We start from the raw sequence: 19,026 nt of genomic DNA, 5'->3' as shown, positions 1-19,026 counted from the left end.
GATAACATATAACTGTCAATAACTGTTTCTGCCTCACACATGATTGTTGCTATACCCTTCTAGGAATATGTCACTTCAGTTCTGTCTCTACAGCGGTTTCTCATTCATTCATGAACCATTTGTTGAGTTCCTGCTATATGTCATAAATGCTGATTGGCACTGAGAAACCTGCTCTAGCTACCAAAGTTCAACCAGGAATGCAGAGGTGCTAAGAGACAGCTCTATATGGTCAGGCATGGTGGCACACGCCCAGTATCCCAGCAACTACACAGCTGAGGCTAAACACCAATGAGGTGACATAATGAGAGTCTGTCTCAAAAAATCAGGAGGAGGAGGAGTTGTTATTGGGACTTAATTTTCCAAGATTATAGGAGCCAGAAAAAGTTTACAGAAGACTGTCTATGTTTGTCCTAGTCATATGGCCCAAGCAGCAGGACAAAGTGATACTGCAAGCCTTTACAGAACCTCTCAGAGCAAAGAGAAACATCTCTCAACTTCTAATCCCCTTCAACTTTAGCGATCGACACCTCCCTAGAGGAGTCAAGGAGGAGATGCAGTGGAACTGGAGCAGCTGCAGACCCAGCTGCCTCCCACAACAACATGGTATGGCAGCAAACAAGGGGCAACACCTTTATCTGCACCAGAACCTCGGGAACCCCTTTAACTTTCCGATGGTAAAAATCTCACGTACTTCCACATTGTCCAGATACAATATACTAGAAAAGCAGTAACTATGAGACAGTAAGAAGAGGGAGGAAGAGAGGAATAGGTAGAATATATGCTGTAGTAGTTTGAATGTGATATATTTGAACACTTGGTTCCCAGATAGTAGAACTAGTTGTTTAGGAAGGATTAGGAGGTGTGTCCTTGTTGGAGGAGGTGTGTCACTGGGGATGGACTTTGAGGTTTCTAAAGCCCACACCAGGCTAGTCTGTCATATTCTCCCTCTCCCTCCCTGCCTGCAAATTACAGATCACCTGTGAGCTCTCAGTTACTGCTCCAGCACCATGCCTGCCTGCCACCATGCTTCCCACCATGATGACCCTGGACTAACCCCCCTGAAACTGTAAGCAAATCTCCAATTAAAGGCTTCCTTGGTCATGGTGTCTCTGTATAGCAATAGGACAGTAACTATGACATATGCCTGTGGTGATATTTTGTCTCTGCACTCACAAATAAAGCTTGCCTGGAGATTAGAGTGCAGACCTAGCCACTAGAGGCCAGGCAGTGGTGGCATGCACCTTTAATCCCAGCACTCGGGAGGAGGAAACAGAAGTGATATGGCTAGGCAGAGAAAGGAAGTGATAAAGTGGGGTGGAGATAGGAGCTTGGCCCTTTTAGGCTGAGGATTAAATAAAGGTAAGAAGTCTCTCTAGTGGCTGGCTCCTTTACTGATGTTTCAGCATTTACCCCAATATTTGGCTCTGGGTTTTGCTGTGGGATGGTCTGTATGTCAAATTGCTCTGATTGGTCAATAAATAAAACACTGATTGGCCAGTGGCCAGGCAGGAAGTATAGGCGGGACTAACAGAGAGGAGAACAGAGAAAACAGGAAGGCGGAGGGAGACACTGCCAGCCGCCTCCATGACAAGCAGCATGTGAAGACGCTGGTAAGCCACAAGCCACATGGCAAGGTATAGATGTATGGAAATGGATTATTAATTTAAGATATAAGAACAGTTAGCAAGAAGCCTGCCACGACCATACAGTTTGTAAGCAATATAAGTCTCTGTGTTTACTTGGTTGGGTCTGAGCAGCTGTGGGACTGGTGGTAGACAGAGATTTGTCCTGACTGTGGGCAAGGCAGAAAAACTCTAGCTACAGGGTTTTTATTGTTAAGACCAATTAGAATTCCTGCTACATATTCCATTATAAATTTGTTAAAACCCAGTTACAACACCAGAGTGAATCTTCATATAAACCATGAGAACTGGGTGGTTAACAGTGTGCTAAAAAAGATTCACCTATCACAGCAAATGATGCTGATGGTAGTGGCAGGGTTTGCAGACGGACTCACATAGGAATGAAGATATAAATGGGAAAGCTGAAGGAAAAGAAAAGCAGATAAAGGGCCACTCCAGGTAGAAGGAGCAGTGTAGCTCTACTGTGGAATAATCTTTGTGTACACTGTGAAGATGTGTCACTCTGATTGGTTTAATAAAAAGCTGAATGGCCAATACCCAGGCAAGATTTCCAGGCACAGAGGACGCTAGGAAGAAGAAGGGCAGAGACGCCAGGAGACTCGAGGAAGCAACATGGGCAGTACAGAGTAAAGGTAACCAAGCCATGTAAAAGAACGTACATGAAAAGATATGGGTTAATTTAAGTTAAAAGAGATAGTTAGGAACAAGTCTAAGATAACAGCTGAACTTTCAAAATTAATATTAAGTCTCTGTGTCATTATTGGGGAGCTGACAGTCCCAATGAAAAAGTCCGATTACAAATGGCATCTAATGTGGGGATATGTATTTCCAGGTAAGCTTTAAAAAAGGTTCCAAACACACAAAAATGGAGCCAAATGTGATTTCCTAGTCCTGTAATCTCTCATGCAGGATGAGGTATAGAGACATCTCTCCTGGCCACTGCCTGCAGGCTTGAGTTGCCAGCATGCCTTGAGCTAAGCTGCGGGAAGGTTTAAGGTTTTGCTCCTGCAGACAGAAAAGGTTACAAATACAAAGTAAAACAGATTCAGATGGAAAAAAACTCTAAACAGTTACAACGTGTTTAACAATGTGTATAGGCTTAAGAAAAAAAAAAGAAAGAAAGAAAAAGGATATAGACAGTCATAAAAAGTAGTTTAAAAATAAGAAAGTCTTTAAAAAGAGAAGTTTAAAAAAAAATAAGCCATGTAAGGATGGGAAATATTATAACACAGGGAGTTTGGACCTTATATGGTACTTTGTTAATTTTGAATGTTTTGAATGACAATGAACAGACAACAGCTGCTGAGAGACACTGGATTGTGGAAGGGATTGCTGAATTAAACCAACCTATATACTTTAGGAACGCCTTAACTTTAAAATGGAAGTTGAAAAATGTATTACGTTGGGGAAGAGGTTATGCTTTTGTTTCCACAGGAAATTAAAGGCTGTGGATGCCTTCCAGGATAATAGAGATCAGATTTGACCAGGGGCAACCTCCTGAGTATCTTTGCTACAGACACGGGGGAGGAAGCCAAAAGAGACTATAGGACAGGTGACCTGTAAAGCTAATCCCTCTGCATGGGAACAGCTCGAAGACGAGATAAGACATGATAAATCTTGTTAGCTAGAGTCCTTATAACTTATTATTACATGCCATCCTTTCAAAAGGATAGAAATTTATATTACAGTTTGGTTATACAGTCCAAACAAACTTATAGAATTGGCAGATGCCTTTTACCTGCACAAACACAGAACAAAAAATCATCTTTAACTGGCTTGTGCACACCACATATTCCATACTTATGGTAATGCAGATATGCATGGTATCTTTAAAAGTCTGTGTTTTTTCAGGCAAGGGGAACATACACCAATGAAAATAGGTGGCCCAGTTGATCCAGATTCTCTGAGTGCCTCTGTTGCAGTTTCCTTAAAATTCTACATTCAGAACAGCTTCAAAGCTGCTGGCTGAGATGGTCCGACCTCACAGACTATTCTAGTCGAGACTTGACCATTATCCTAATTGTCTCAGGGTCCCCCAAAGATGCCACTGCCCTTAAACAACAGGAAGCAGTCTAGAAAACAGGACACCCACATTATCAAGAGGCGGGATAGATGATTTTTAGTCATTCAGTGGGTTATGGATATTTGTCATCGTCTAGAGGGGTTGGTTACAAGTTGTTTTTAGTCATGGTCAGGGAGGAAACTAAGCAAAGTAGATTAGATTCAGGGACCTTGTTCTGAAAAGAAAAAGAGAATACAGAAATGATGGAATAAAAGGGTAGATTACTGAATCTACTTTTAAACTAAAACAGTAACTACTAGTCTTAAATATTTTACATTGGTGTGGATTTTTGTATATTGATACAAACTTAAGGTAATTTTTGTTAATAGTGTATATGTTTCTACTCTTTAAGGTATTTTTGTGAATTGATAGAAATTTAAGGTTGTTTTTGTTAGAACATACTATGCATACATTTCTATTCTTGTTTAAGGTAGCAGCTCATTTAACAATGTAATATAAATGTCCAGACCTTGAAAGTTATTATAAACTATTAGGGTAATTATGAAATGCAGGTTACTAGTTAGTCACCTATAACAATCAAACTTGTAGTCATGTAAGGTATGTTTAAAAGGTCAGAAATAAAATTTAGATAGATAGTCTTCAAACACTTCAGATATACAGAATATGGCATTTAAGATGTTTTAATAACATAAGGCTTTCCATGACAGTGAGAAACGTTTGCTCCTGGAAGCACCAATCTACTTCAGAGAAGATGATGGGCATCAAAAAAACTCCATATGGAGTTTGCTTTCTTTGTGGCAAAAGTTAGCCACTGGGCAAGAAACTGCCTTTGCCTCAACTGCTGACAGTACACTGTCCAAATTGGACAAGCAGGACACAAAAAAGTGACTGCTGAACTTTTCCAAGACAGGGTAGGACAGTTCTTCAAAAATTTCCTGCTTCACAGAAAAGTCTGTCAGATATTCTAGGTCTGTAGACTGAAGATGGATGTCCCAATGCTACAGAGGAACTTTCGGGTGAGTGTCCAGCCAATTAAATGTCTCTGTTGTTTCTATAGTTTTGGAAGTTGTTTGCCCTGCACTTCCTGTTTACTTAAGAATATTTTATCCTTCTCAGGTCTCTGATGAAGTTGAATACTAGATAGTTATAGTTACAGTTTTCTTTGTTACCAAATTTAAAAAAAAAACTTAAAAAGAGATGTAAAGTATATAAAGTTAAGAGACATAAAAGCTCAAGTTGTTTATCTAGAAAAATGTTTTAAGGTCTAAAAAGATATTTTTGGATTGGTAATACAAGCTATGATAAAAAAGTAAATTAGGTACAAAACTTTTGACTCTCCAAGATAGTATAGATAATTCAGTACTTTCTCAGAATTTGCTAAATACAAATGGACTGGATACTATAAATGTAATTCTTACCTGATAATTGTTTTTATTGTATATAGTTTTACTGTGTTAGAGTTAAAATCTTTCCTTTTTATATAGACAAAAAGGGGGAAATGCTGTAGAATAATCTTTTTGTACACTGTGAAGATATGTCACTGATTGGTTTAATAAAAAGCTGAATGGCCAATAACTAGGCAAGATTTCCAGGCAGAAGATGCTGGGAAGAAGGGCAGAGACACCAGGAGATGCGACGAAGCAGCATGGGTAGTACAGAGTAAAGGTAACTGAGCCATGTAAAAGAACGTAGATTAAAAGATACGGGTTAATTTAAGTTAAAAGGGCTAGTTAGAAACACGCCTAAGCTAAAGCTTAGTTTTCATAATTTATAGTAAGTCTCCCTGTCATTACTGGGGAGCTGATGGTCCCAATGAAAAAGTTTAACTACATAGCTCTGTGAAGATAAGTCATTCAGGTTAGCAAGTGTGAGACACAGGATGGGAAGGAAAGTTGGAAGGGTTGGTGGAGGTCTTAAAAGACCATCAAGAGCCGGGCGGTGGTGGCGCACGCCTTTAATCCCAGCACTCGGGAGGCAGAGTCAGGCAGATCACTGTGAGTTCGAGGCCAGCCTGGACTACCAAGTGAGTTCCAGGAAAGGCGCAAAGCTACACAGAGAAACCCTGTCTCGAAAAACCAAAAAAAAAAACAAAAAAACAAAAAAACAAACAAAAAAAAAAAACAAAAACCAAAAGACCATCAAGGGGTTTAACTCCTATTCTATTTGTTTCCAAACCTGACTACTCACCAAATTAAGAGGTAGAGCTTCTAGAAAATATTCAATATACACAACTCCCAGACTGAGACATCTGGTAGATATTAAGTGGGAAAGAAAGCTAAGGTTTAATCCAAAAGTAAAAACATCAAATGAGGTGGGTGTGGGTGTGTGTGTGTGACTGAAAACAGGATTTCAGATAAAAGTACAAAATAAAGTTACCAGAAGAAAAGAAAGTAGCTACAATGAAGAAAACGGCCAGAGTTCAGGGTTTTGCTCAAGATCTAGCATGAAGCTGGGAGGAATAGTTTATACTTATACTCCCAGATGAGGTAGGAGCATTGAAATGAATTCATACAGAAAGAAACCAAATAGCCAAAGCAAGCCAAGGAGAAAGAGCAATGCTGGAAGCATCACAATAGCTGACCCCAAACTATATGACACAGTCCTGGAGGGGAGCAGCAGGGCAGAAGCTATAAGGAAACTTGTTACTTTGTAAGCTAATAAAAATAAAAGAAAGACAGCATGTAAACTGGCTTGGTGGCATACTCCTATAATCCCAGCACTTGAAAGGTGGAGGCAAAGAGAGATCAAGAGTTAGGCCATTTTCTGCTACACACTGGGTCCCAGGCCAACAAACAAACAAAACACTCACTGGTATAAAAACAGACATGCAGACCAATAGAACAGAAAATCCAAAAAGAAATTCACATAGCTACAGCAATGTGGTTTTGATAGTATCTAAAATATACACGGAAGAAAAGCCAAGCCAACCTCTTCAGCAAATGGTGTTGGGACACTGGATAAACACATGTAAAAGAATCAAAGTAGATCTTACAGCTCACTGTGTTTAAAAAAAAAGGGGGGGGAGCTAGGCTTTACTTTGTTCTTTACCTGTATCTATGACTTTTAGCAAATGTCTCTGTGCCTTGACTTCCCCATCTAGATTCTAGTTGCAAAACTGGTATAATATATGTTACTATCGTTATTTTAAAGTCAAATAAATGGCATTTTCATAGCCCCTTTTGCATTTGTACTGCTCCTGACAATATGGGTGCTGCTTAATAATGTATGAAGTTACTTATACTGTCATTGTTAATTTATGTAACTATTAAGTATATATTAAACCAGACTGTCATTTATAGCAGCAGATACTCAAAATCTTACTTTCACCCTCAGAATTATCTCATCAATGTAAGACTACTTACTATATGTTTCATTATGTTTTCTTAGGGATATCTGCAAGATGCTAAACCACATGAAATTTGGTCAGACAGGAGGAGTAAGTTTAATGTGGGGAATGTAGTGAATACATGATAAGCATTCATAAATCAAAAAATTCTGAGTACTCATAAGATACTCCAAAACACTAGATTTTTGATCATTTTGGGTTAGGTAAGCTCTATAGGTTAAGTCAATGCAAATACTGCAAAATTAAAAACAAAAAAAGTCTGAAACATTTTTCTGGCCCAACATTTTGGATGAGGGATATTCGATGTATAATGTAGCATACATTTGAAAATTATGAAGGAACTTGGAGTGGTGGCACATGATGCTCACTATAACACTTGGGATGTAAAGGTAGGAGGATTAGGAGTCATTTTTGATATACATAGAGAATTCAAGGCTTGTTTGGGATACCTGAGACCCAAAAAGAAAAAACAAAAAATTAGGAAAAGAATATGAAAATTTTGAAGGGTACAGATTTTAAGTATTTTCTGGCCAAATAACTAAGGATGTGAGGTAATGCATATTCTAATTACCCTGAGTTGGTCATTTTACAATTGATACAAATCTTATATACTGTACACATACAGAATTTAAAATTTTCAAATACAGAATAGTAATGAGACGAGCCAAGTGTGGTTGGTCACGTCCTTAATCTCGGCTCTGCCAGAAGGAAAGGCAGGTAGATCTTGGCGAGTTCAAGGGCAGCCTGGTCTACATAGTGAACTGCAGACCAGCCAGGGATACAGAGTGAGACCCTATCTCAAAATAAGAAGAAAAAAGATAATTTAATAGTAGACACCAAAGAGCATAAATATATTCAAAATTAGAGTTTCAAAACTATCACAATTGCCTAATAGGTCATTTCACACATGAAAATCACAACTTCAAATGTCAACAAATTGGCATAATTCTCACTAGAAATGGCACGAAACCTACACTTTACTATTAAAGTATAATAGGTAAAGATAAAGTTTGGGTTTTAAATGAAATACTTGAATTGCACTTGATATTCTAAGAATTGTTTTCCTCAAGATGAAAAGAACAAAGAAAAATGCATTAAAAGATTAACTTCCTGAAAGGAAATCTCATTCTATTTGTGATAAAATACAATGACTTCTACAAAACCTACGGAAGGCTGAGGGTGAGGTTCAGGGGAGGAGTCCTGGCCTAATATGCCTGGGGCCTTTAGTCTGATCCCCGGCACTGCAAAAGTTTTAAAAATTAAAAAATAATAAGACACCTATGGAAAACTTGACATATTAATCTTGCCCCTTTCTGAAGGAAATCTTCAAACAAAGCGACCATGGAAACAGATACAGATCTTCAGGGCCCTGAGGCAGTGATGTGTCAATTGTACTTCCATTTCTATCTCGGACCTAAGAAGTTATAATTTTTTCTTCCTAGTAATAATTTCCTTTTAAAATGTAAAAGAAAACATGTTGCTTTTTTTTTTTTTAAATCACAACTCAAAATCATGTACTAGCAACTGCTTCCCCTTAGCCTTCAAAATGATAACCAGGACATCTCTATAGGGTTCTCAAAACTTCTGATGTTGAAACTATTACTATATAATAATGATATGAATATTGGACAAAGTTAAACAATTTATGCTTTTAACCTTAAAAGGATGAGTGAAACTGATTTTTTAGTTTAAAGTTATGAGAAGACTACCTCTATAAGTCACAATAGTGTTCATGGTTAAGACATACAAACCCACCTTTAATTGCAAGCCAGTATCTTTACCAGACCCCTCAGAGTAAGGCACTGAAACTCTTAATAGAGGACAATGTATATTTACTTCAAGACTACACACTAGAGCAAAGGAATTCTAAATTACTTATAAAACTATGTTCCTCCATTAATCTTTCGGACAATATTTCACTCACTTTGAAAATAAAATTAGAATGAAAATAGACTACTACTACATAATATAACTAAATATTAAATGCAAAATGAATCACAGATTTGAGTAGTTTAACTTGCTAAGGATGCATCTAGCAGATTAAGAAAAATTAATGTAACATACATGGAAGCTAATGACAGAATACCTATTATTAATTTATAATTCAGAATGCTGTGGAGAAAAAGCTATCACATTTTTCTGTGACAATAATGGTATTTGCACTGCTTATAAAGTTGGGAAGAGGAGGGCAAGAACTGGGAAAGGCCAACAAGTTATGTCAGGGGCCTCTCACTGCTGTAAGTTAAGAGAATACATGGTCCATCTTAGGGCAGCACCAAAGGTCTCAGTTTAAATGAGAGATGTTTCTGGGGATAGATTCATAAATACTATGTATTCAGAAAAGAAAGAATGGCATTAAGGGCTTTTAAAATATATCAAAAAATGATTTGAGCTGACAGGCCCTGGCAATCTACTAACCCAATTTTCTTCCAATCTCACAGATGAGGCACAAGTCTAAAAAGACAAGGTAATCTGTTCAAGGTCACACACAGCTACACAGAAAAAAAGTTCACATTTTGGTGTTAAGAATCACTCCTGGGCTAGAGAGATAGCTCAGCCATTAAAGGTTCACCTCACCAAAAAAGAAAACAAATAAGAATAATTCTTTTAGGAGATGGTTTCTAAGTGTAAAAGGAAAATGTGATGGACTAAACTCAAGCCTGGTTTAAATGAGGCTATTAGGGCAGTGCAGTATTAACGACATGCCCAGGATCAAGTCCTGGAAGATCAAAGTAAGAGAACTGAGACTGAATGGAATAACGACACAAATCACCATGAAAGCACACAGTGATTACCAGGCTCCCAGTCTCAGTCCCAATGGTGTTGTGTGTTTACCTGTGAACTGTGCTGGGCAGAAAACATTGCAGGAGAGGAAAGCAGGCCCAGGGAAGGCAGGAAGTACTGCAGCCAGGAGACCAGAAAAGATTCCCAAAGCTTATTGTGTCTGTTTACATTCAAGGTCAAAGTAAGTATTAAAAATTAAAAATTATAAATAAATTTCAAGGCAAAACATTTCGAAGTTTCTTAACCTCCTGTTCTTTATTCTTACCAGATTCTGATACCAAGAATCAATGGCTAGCAGTTAAGGCATTTTACGATGTCTTATGATACAGATCAGAGAAGGGTCACTGTAGAGATAATAACATAATGGGGAAAGAAGACAATCCAGTCCGTCTCCTCAAAAAAAAACAATTTTTTTTTTTTTAAACTTAAATAAGGTTTTTGAATCCCACTTTTTTAGAGAGCAAAACTTCTGCTCTTCTCAGACAGGCATCAACTATCTCAAAACGATCTATCCAAGGAGCAAAGCTCAGATGCTTGGATTCTTCAACAAGGTATGAATGGACAGATATACAGGTGGACTGCCCAACTGACAGTACGTAGTTACACTTGTGACTCACCATCTTCTTCCTCTTGTCTTGTTCTGTGGGTGGTTCTTCATCTTCTGTGACTTTCGGTTCTTCATGATGAGACATCAACATACAACTACAATGAAAAACAATACCAGACTTGAAGTAAACCTTGTCCGCACACACTGAAAAGAAGCACTCAAAATTACCGAGAACATGAATGCTTCTGTAACAAGTGAGGCGGAGTTGAGCAGATAAATAGATTTAAAGTGTTTGTTTGTTTTTAGGCTGGGGAGCTGGGTCAGTCAATAGAGTTTGCTGCACAAGCACGAGGACCTGAGTTTGATCCCTGAATCCAGGCAAAAAAGCTGGGCACAGCAGCACACTTGTAAACCCAGCACTGCCTAGGTGGTGACGGAAGGACCCCTGGGCTGGCTAAGTTGGTGAGCTCTAGGTTCAGCGAGGGACACTGTCTCCAGAACTGAGGTAGGCAGCAATTAGGGACAACACCCAACACTGACCTCTTGCTTCCACACCCACCTGTAAACACACATATATCAAAAGTTTTCTTCATTATATATGTAAAAAAAAAAAAACCATCATTTTAAAATAGGCCACAACAAAGGGAATTTTGAAACATTTAACTTGGGCATTTAATACAGTAAATTACAAAGAACTTGGGAGAACAAAGCAGGAAAATCAGTATCCTAAGATTAACTGGAGCTACATAAGGATGGGAAAAACCCCAAATATATACAACACATGATAAATTTTTAAAAGTTTATTTGTAGGAAGCTTTTGAACCAAGTATCACTTAAAAACTGAGTAATTTATAGCTTTCTTTTTTAAATTTTATTTATTTATTTGTTTGTTTTTTTATTTTATGTGTATTGGTATCAGAGCCTCTGGAACTGGAGTTACAGATAGTTGTGAGCTGCTATGTATGTCCTGGGAATTGAACCTGGGTCCTCCTGAAGAGCAGCCAGGGTTCTTAACCACTGAGCCGTCTCTCCAGCTCCTAAAAAGTGTTGTTTTTTTTTAAAGACTTACTTATTTATGTATATGAGTACTCTATTTGCATGTATGCCTGCATGACAGAGGAGGGCATCTGATCCCTTATCCCATTATAGATGGTTGTGAGCCACCAGGTGGTGGCTAGGAATTGAACCCAGGTCCTCTGGAAGAGCAGCCAGTGCTCTTAACCACTGACCCCCTCTATCTAGCACAAAAGTTGAGTAATTTATATCTTTCTAAAACAAAACAAAACCCAACCCCCAAGACTTACACTTAAACTACTTCCCCAAACACTTGTGCATCTGCAGACTATACACACAGTGACTTCAATAGAAGCATCATCAAAACACTACTGATTATGGAACAATCCACTTCATGTTCCAAATGAAATTACTGTGCTAGAAGAAACTTGTCCCGGGTGGCACCAGTAGCTTCAGGACAGTTAGAAATCATTTTATTTTGATTATCTGCACCACTGCTCTCCACCATTAGCAGAGGTAATAGAAACAGTTTCCTGTTCATCCGACACTCATTAGAGAGACACAAGAAATGAATACTGTCTAGTGAATCACCATCAATGGAACAAACCCCACAATTTCCTAATTTTGAACAGAAGAACTCAGAAATTTAGCAGAGCTATAAGTTTCTAAGCAAAAGACTATGGCAAAGAAGGTTTGGTTTCTCTTGATGTTCTACACCAAATCAAGGGGAAGGGCAATTCCAAAGTTAATATTCAAAGATTAATTTAGGATGTAACCAGCTGCTAGTATCAGAGACTTAATCAGGCTCCCTGTCACAGGAGACTTGGTGGGCGTCCTTCTCCACAATTAAAACTGATGCCTTCTGGGAATACTGCATCTAGTCCAGTCAGTGCACGCTTGTGCAGTCCCACAGCAGGCGCCTTGAGCTGACAAATTCTGAAAACAAGGAAGACCTTGGCCTTCAACTCACCCATGGCCTTGGTCTTTCTGAAGCTGCAATGCTGTCTGCTGAGACCACAGAGCATACATAGCACAGTGGCTGGCCAATGCTCCAGCACAAGGTAAGAAAACACATTCCATCAACTCAAAATAAAGTGAACGGTCTTAAGAAAGCCTAGATCCCAGTTTAAGTTTTAGAACTGAGTAAGGTATGTTTCCTTCCATTATTTATTTTATGCCAACTAGACTTCCAATATTGGTCTCTATGGAAACACTTTTTTGTCTCAAATTCTTCTGCACCACAAAACATGTTAGTTTGTTGCTTCTGCTTCTCTCTCCTGCTTCTGCGGCTTCTCCTCCTCCTCCTCTTAAAAGGTTTATTTTTTATTTATGTGTGAGTATGTGCCACATAAGTACAGAGCCTGTGGAGACCAGAAGAGGGTATCAGATTCACCTGCAGCTGGAGTTACATGCAGCTGTGAGTGGTCTCATGTGGTTGCTTAGAACTGAACTCAGGTCCTCTGGAAGAACAGCAAGTGCTCTTAACCAAAGAGCCATATCTCCAGGCTTGTTACTTACATAGTAAAAATGTTCTACTCTGCCTTCATTGATGCTAAAGGATTTAGCACAATGAAGAATCTCTGTGTGTGTGCATACACATGTGCACATGCATGACATATATATATTTATAGATATCTATAGATATATCTCCTCCTTTAATAACCCAAAACTACCTAGAGAACAGAGTATGTTTACTTTACATTTCTGCAAATTATACTCATTTAGGTCTGAAAAAGGTATAAACCTACTCTTTTTTTCTGACTCAGGATTACTTATGTATGATATGGAACTTCTCTACAATTGAGCTATATATATCACCAGCCCAAAAAACAACAAAAAGTTTTACTGAAAAGCACAAAGTTAAAACTATCTTATGAAAGTGAAATCTTACTGAAAGTGAAATCTCATTTTGTTCACAAAGATTCAAGAAAGGCAGTCACATTTTAATTGAAATGCAGAGACTAGATTTCTAATAAGCTAAAATATATGGAGGTTTTGAATCCAAAAATAGTTATGGTAATAAATTATCAATAATTGTTTAAAATAACAATGACTGTCTTGTGAATACATACAGCCACTTCTCCATTACATACTTGAGCAGCAATTACTGAATACCTCTAGGCGCTAGGGTGCTAAATCAGAACCTTTCTCAACAAAAAACTCCAAAGGGTCAAACACAACTAACAAATGTTGGTAAGAAACACCAAGTCCTTTTAAGTCCTTTCTGTTTAGTTGAAGGGTACCTGCAGTAACATGTTTCAGTAAATCTATAAAAATTCCACCCTAAGTCATCCTGTTAATTTCCAGTGAGAGAAGGATGACTTTACAAACATTAGTTAAGGGAAATTATACTGTATTCCCTAACTTTATGAATCTTTATTCAATTGGTCACTCTGGTTAACCACCCTCTTACCAGCTTATGCTGGTCCTGATTCTTCTTTTAGCCCTGACTTGTGGTCCTTGTATCATCAATGCCTTAACCAGGTTCATTAAGGTATGGATCTCCACGGTCCAGCTGATGGTTTTAAAGCAACAGTATAAACCCGTAAACCTGGAAGACGTATTTCCAGGATTTGAGATGATGGGGAATGAGAGGGCCAGGCAAGTATGGCAGGCCCCTAATAACTGGGTTAAGAACTAGGTCTCAGGTCACAAACAAAGAGCAATCAATCACCAATACCCCTGACAGTAAGGATGAGGAGAACTGCTCTTAGACCTGGGCCAACTCCCCTTGCCCTCCCCAGGTACCTCAAGGCAATAACCAAATAAGGACAAGGTCTGGGACCTGTCCAGACTTGCCCAAGAATGGAAAAGCTATAGCCTTAGCCCACACCTGATAGCCCTAACCAATTAGAAATGTACTAATGTGACTGCCACTAGGTAGAATGATAAGACTGCTTTTAGAATTCCTTTAGTTGTGTATAAAAGAGCCTGCAAGCTTCTCTCAGGGCCACCATTTTTGCCTTTGTGTTGGATGTGTGGCCCTAGAATGCTGGTACCTTCTTGAGATAATAAACACTCTTGTTGATTGCATACATGGATGGTGGTCTTTTGGGGACTTCTCCAGGACCCTAACACATTCATTGAGTGTCCCTTTAACTTTTCCTAGCCTAAATGAACTTTTCCATACCTCAGAGTACCAAATTTAGATGCTTCAGATTTAACCTAGGGAAAAAGTCTAAAGAAAATAGCCTTGAATTCAAGGCAGGAATCTGGACAGGAACTGAAGCAGAGGCCCTAGAGGGGTGCTACTTACTATCTTTCTTCCCATGGCTTGCTTGGCCTGCTGAACAACCCAGAACCATGTGCCTAAAGGTGGCACTACCCCCAGTGGTCTGGGCCCTTCTACATCAAACATTAATTAAGAAAATGCCACACAGAATGCCTGCAGGGAAATGTGATGGAAGCATTTTCTCAATTGAAGTTCCTGCTTCCCTGATGACCCTAGCTGTGTCAAGTTCACAAAAAACTAACAGCACAAATTACCTCACATAAGACTGAACTGGAAGCATTATTAATGGTCATGTCACATAACCACCCTTCTCCTTTTCATTTAATTTTGTTGCTGTACTAGAGATATAACTCAGAGGGGCAAGCATGCTAGGCAAGAGTTCAACCACTGAGCACCACCTTTGTTTCATCTTTCTTACAGAACCTGAATCTGTCCGGCTTCACTCTGCTTCCATGTCATCGTGAACTTCTGAAATGACAAGTTCCAGCCCCAGAGTCAGTGCTCAACAAAAAAATCATGACAATCCTATTCCCCTAGTCAATGATGGCTCATAAGAGGGGCATGTTTATGGAATTCTGGTCAATTAGATAAAAGGGACAAAAATCTCTGAAATGGTTTCTAGCAAAGGTTTACTTCAATCTTTAAAAAAGACATGGAGAGGAGAGTGTCTGCCACTAGTACTGTCATGTAACTTCTGGAGCTACTTTCTGCCCATGCAGAAAATAGCCTGAAGATTAAACATGCTGAGGGACAGAGTGGAGAGAACCTGGATCTATGATGCTGTTGGCAAGGTCACCTTAACTAATGCTGGAGCTTCTTGCCTATGAGCATACTGCTGCCAGAGAGAGCCAAGACCTTGTTAAAGCTTAAGCTCTATTACAGTTCCTTATATAAATACCTTATGAAAAATGTAAGAAAACAAAACCATTTCCTTCTCCTAGTAAACCTATTCCTCTCTACTTGAAACCAACAGCATGCAGCAAGGGCTTCTTTTTGCACTGACATTTAGCTCACAGCTAAGTCTTTCATCCACGTCACACACACACACACACACACACACACACACACACACACACACACACACACCATTAAGCTTTGCTATTTAAAATCCCTTTTTCTTATGCATTGTCTCAAATCCTCTTATGGTCCGAATAAAAGTTAACTAAGTGAATGTAGTGCATTAGCAATGCAGAGGATGTGCTGACGAGGAGCAGAGAAAACAGACAAAAAAGGTCTTCTCAAACAGGCCAAAGCCAAGGACATGACACACACCAAGACATGAGATTTCTAGTCAACCCACAAGTATAAAAGCCTATGGCATATCTAGGGTTTGGTGGGCAATCCACAGAAAAGCCATGCAAGAACAAGCTGTGCAAAGTATTAAGAGTCAGCATGAAATATCGTCCAAAACCTTGATCTGTTCAACCTGGGCTTTTGATTTTATGAAGTAGAAGGACACGGCTGAGCAGGGGAAGCTGGAGAGAGACCTCCCAGGAAGACTAAAGACGGAAGTTAGGACAGCAGACAGTGGTAACTGCAGGATCAGGAAATGGTTTGTTGCGCATTATTTTTGCTGTTGCTGTTATGTATGTAGTTTCCACTCTTTTCCCCTCTGAAAGGCCATCTGGTGAGTCCAATGAATCAAATGAAGAAAAAAATCATTACAAAAGTCTAAATTTTACTTGTTTCAAATATGACTACTTCCTTTATAGCTGTGTTTTGTACTCTACAGCTATAAAAAATTTATGAGTCTTTTCTAATCAAGTTCACTGCTTCCTAAAATGCTAATTAAATTCTCTTCCTTTTTACTTCCCAAACTTTGTCAAGAGATTATCAATTTCTCTTCCCAGTGTTTCTGAAAACAAAATATTACATAAAAAAGGAAAAAGAAAGCATGCTACACAGATTATCAACACACAAGTCTCTAGTCTCACGAACATGCTGCTCTGGTTTGATGAAGAAACTAACTGAAAAATAAGCAACAAACAGATGCAGATTCATCAACTCTCGAGATGAAACTCTCCTGAAGGGATCTATTTCTTGAACATTCTCAAGCAATGTTGTTATATTAATTTTAGCCAACCATTAAGTATTCATTAACCTTAGAATATGAACTTTTTAATAGATAAAATAAAATATGGGATCATTAGAAGAACACGTATGAACTCACTGCCATTTTCCCAAACAAAATATACTGAAATTTTAAAAGGCCTAAACAAATGTCATTAGACTATATTAAGACACAAAGATAAAAAGAGGCTGGAAACAGCAACGAAAACAATAATGTGCATACCATCCAGTTATAAATACCTGCTGGCCCTCCTCAACTGCTCCTACCACCCTCCTCCAAAGTTCACCTCAAATTCAGCTCAGTATTGCTTGCCAAGACAGTATGATTTACTTGTAACAGCTACCTAAGTTGTTTTTCTACCTCTGGCTCAATTTCTACAGGTCATATGAATCTCATTATAACCTGATCATGTCATGTCTTAAGGTATTTTTCTATCCTTCAAGACTCTAAAGCCAGAACCACAGGGCATACACTGCCACACATGGGATGCAGCCTGACCCCTCCTTGAATTACATTTGCATAGTTTGACTTGTTGCTGCTTTTTAGCAACAGATAATTCCTTAAATCCCTCTTTTTATAAATTGGAAGCTTAGCTGAGTGGGGTCTTGTCCTGAGGGCACCACTGCTTCTATTCTATTTTGAACAAAGTCTTTCAACACAAGCCTTGGCTCAAACATTAAATTTCCTGGTGCTCTTTTCGTTGGATTCTGCCGCAGTCCAGCTGCATGACTGCAAATGAGCAGATTAGGAGCTAGGCAAGAGGTCTTGTGTCTTATGTAATCAGTGTGTGCGAATCATCAGTGTGTGCGAAGCGTGGAGTGGTCACACAATCTGCGCATGCAGTGGCGTAGCTCCGTAAGCCCGCCTTAAAGAGCCAGACACAGACCCCGCCCCCTCTCTTTTTTCTGTTCTCTCTGCCCCCACTATCTCTATCTCACTCCCTCTCTCTGCTCTCTGCACATGCTTTCCCCCAGGCCTGGTTCTTTTGCGCCCCTTTCCTCCTGATAAAGCTTTGATACTGATACTGGGGTTTGTCGTGCCTCATGACCTTTCTGGGCAGTAACCAGCGCCACATATCATTTTTTAAACCATCTTTCCTCCTCAAACTCTTTTTTTTTTTTTTTTTGCCCTGCTTGCTCTTCATTGTAGACCTGCATAAGAGTGAATAGTAATAACCACGTGATAGAGTCAACTGAAATCTCCTCTGCCAACTACATTAGTCCAAAGCTTTTCAATTTAGCCTCAGGTAGATTTTTACAAGGGCAAAAAGCAACCACATTCTTTACCAAAATATCACAAGAATGGTCTTTAGCTTAGTTTCTAATACTGCTCCCCTCTGAAACTTTTTTGAGCTGAGCTTCCATAGTTCACATTGCTCTCAGCACTCATCTTCCCAAGATCCTACTAGTGTTAGTCTGTTAAACTCCACTTACAGTGTTAAACTGCTTTCCTGGGCCAAATTTCCAAAGTCTTCCACATTCCTCCAAAAACCCAGCATGATCAAGTCTATCATAACAGTAGTCCACTCCCTGATACCAACTTCTTACTTTGTGTTTTGTCATGACCAAGGCAATTTGTGAAAGAAAACACTTAATTTGGGGTTTGAGGTGTGAAGGGCTAGAGTCCATGACTACTATGGCAGGGAGCATAGCAGCAGGCAGGCAGGCATGGTGCCAGAGCAGAGCTAAGCGCTCACACCCTGATCTACAAGCACAAGGCAGAGCCAGATTGGGCCTGGCATGGGCTTTGGAAGCCTCAAAGCCCATCCCTGGTCACAGACCTCCTTCAACAAGACCACACCTTCTGATCCTTCCCAAAGAGTTCCACCAACTGGGGACAAGTATTCAAAACACATGAGTCTGATTAAATATTTTAGGTGTGCAGTGAAGCTGTTTTTAGATGAGATCAGTTTCTGAATCATGAGCTGGGCAAAGCAAACGTCCCTCTACATGGTTGGGCTTCTGCCAACACAGCAAACACGCAGAAAAATGTTAAGCCAGAGAATTAATTCATGCTCTATCTGCTGTTAAGTTGGGACTTATAGATTTTTTTCTGCTTTTAAACCTGGATGGACTAGAACTCAAAACTATCAGGTCTCCTAAGTCTCTAGCTTGCCACTATAAACCAGAGATGCCTCAACCTCTGTAATCTGATGAGCCAATTTCTTAAAATATTTTTACAGTTCTGTTTACTGTTTCTGTTTCTGTAGAGAACCCTAATATGTACACTACTTGCATAGGTGAAGAAAACCGTTTTCTTCTTTTGTTCTAATTCATTCTCAAGTGGTATTATAATTGAAATGTCAATGGAACCAGAAAGATGAGCTTCCTTTCAATGAACTATTCAAATAAACTTAAAAGGAAAAC

General features: G+C 39.1%; 1 protein-coding gene across 2 annotated transcripts in view; it reads right to left on the bottom strand.

Moving 5' to 3' along the window:
* The window catches only part of Ipo11 (importin 11), a 177,731-nt gene that overhangs the window by 20,987 nt on the left and 137,718 nt on the right, over nucleotides 1-19,026 (bottom strand). The window contains exons 29-30 of one of the 2 annotated variants that reach the window (XM_059276103.1): nucleotides 10,414-10,498; nucleotides 3,756-3,880 (exon numbers count right to left, since the gene is read on the bottom strand). In XM_059276103.1, coding sequence (XP_059132086.1) covers nucleotides 3,812-3,880; nucleotides 10,414-10,498 — 154 coding nt within the window. In that variant the 3' untranslated portion in view covers nucleotides 3,756-3,811. Of the gene's footprint in view, nucleotides 1-3,755; nucleotides 3,881-10,413; nucleotides 10,499-19,026 lie in introns of those variants that run through there. The other variant, XM_059276102.1, reaches the window with a different exon arrangement.

The sequence above is a fragment of the Peromyscus eremicus genome, chromosome 11 (assembly GCF_949786415.1).
Source record: "Peromyscus eremicus chromosome 11, PerEre_H2_v1, whole genome shotgun sequence".
NCBI lineage: Eukaryota > Metazoa > Chordata > Mammalia > Rodentia > Cricetidae > Peromyscus > Peromyscus eremicus.
This window is presented reverse-complemented; position numbering and strand designations above follow the sequence as displayed.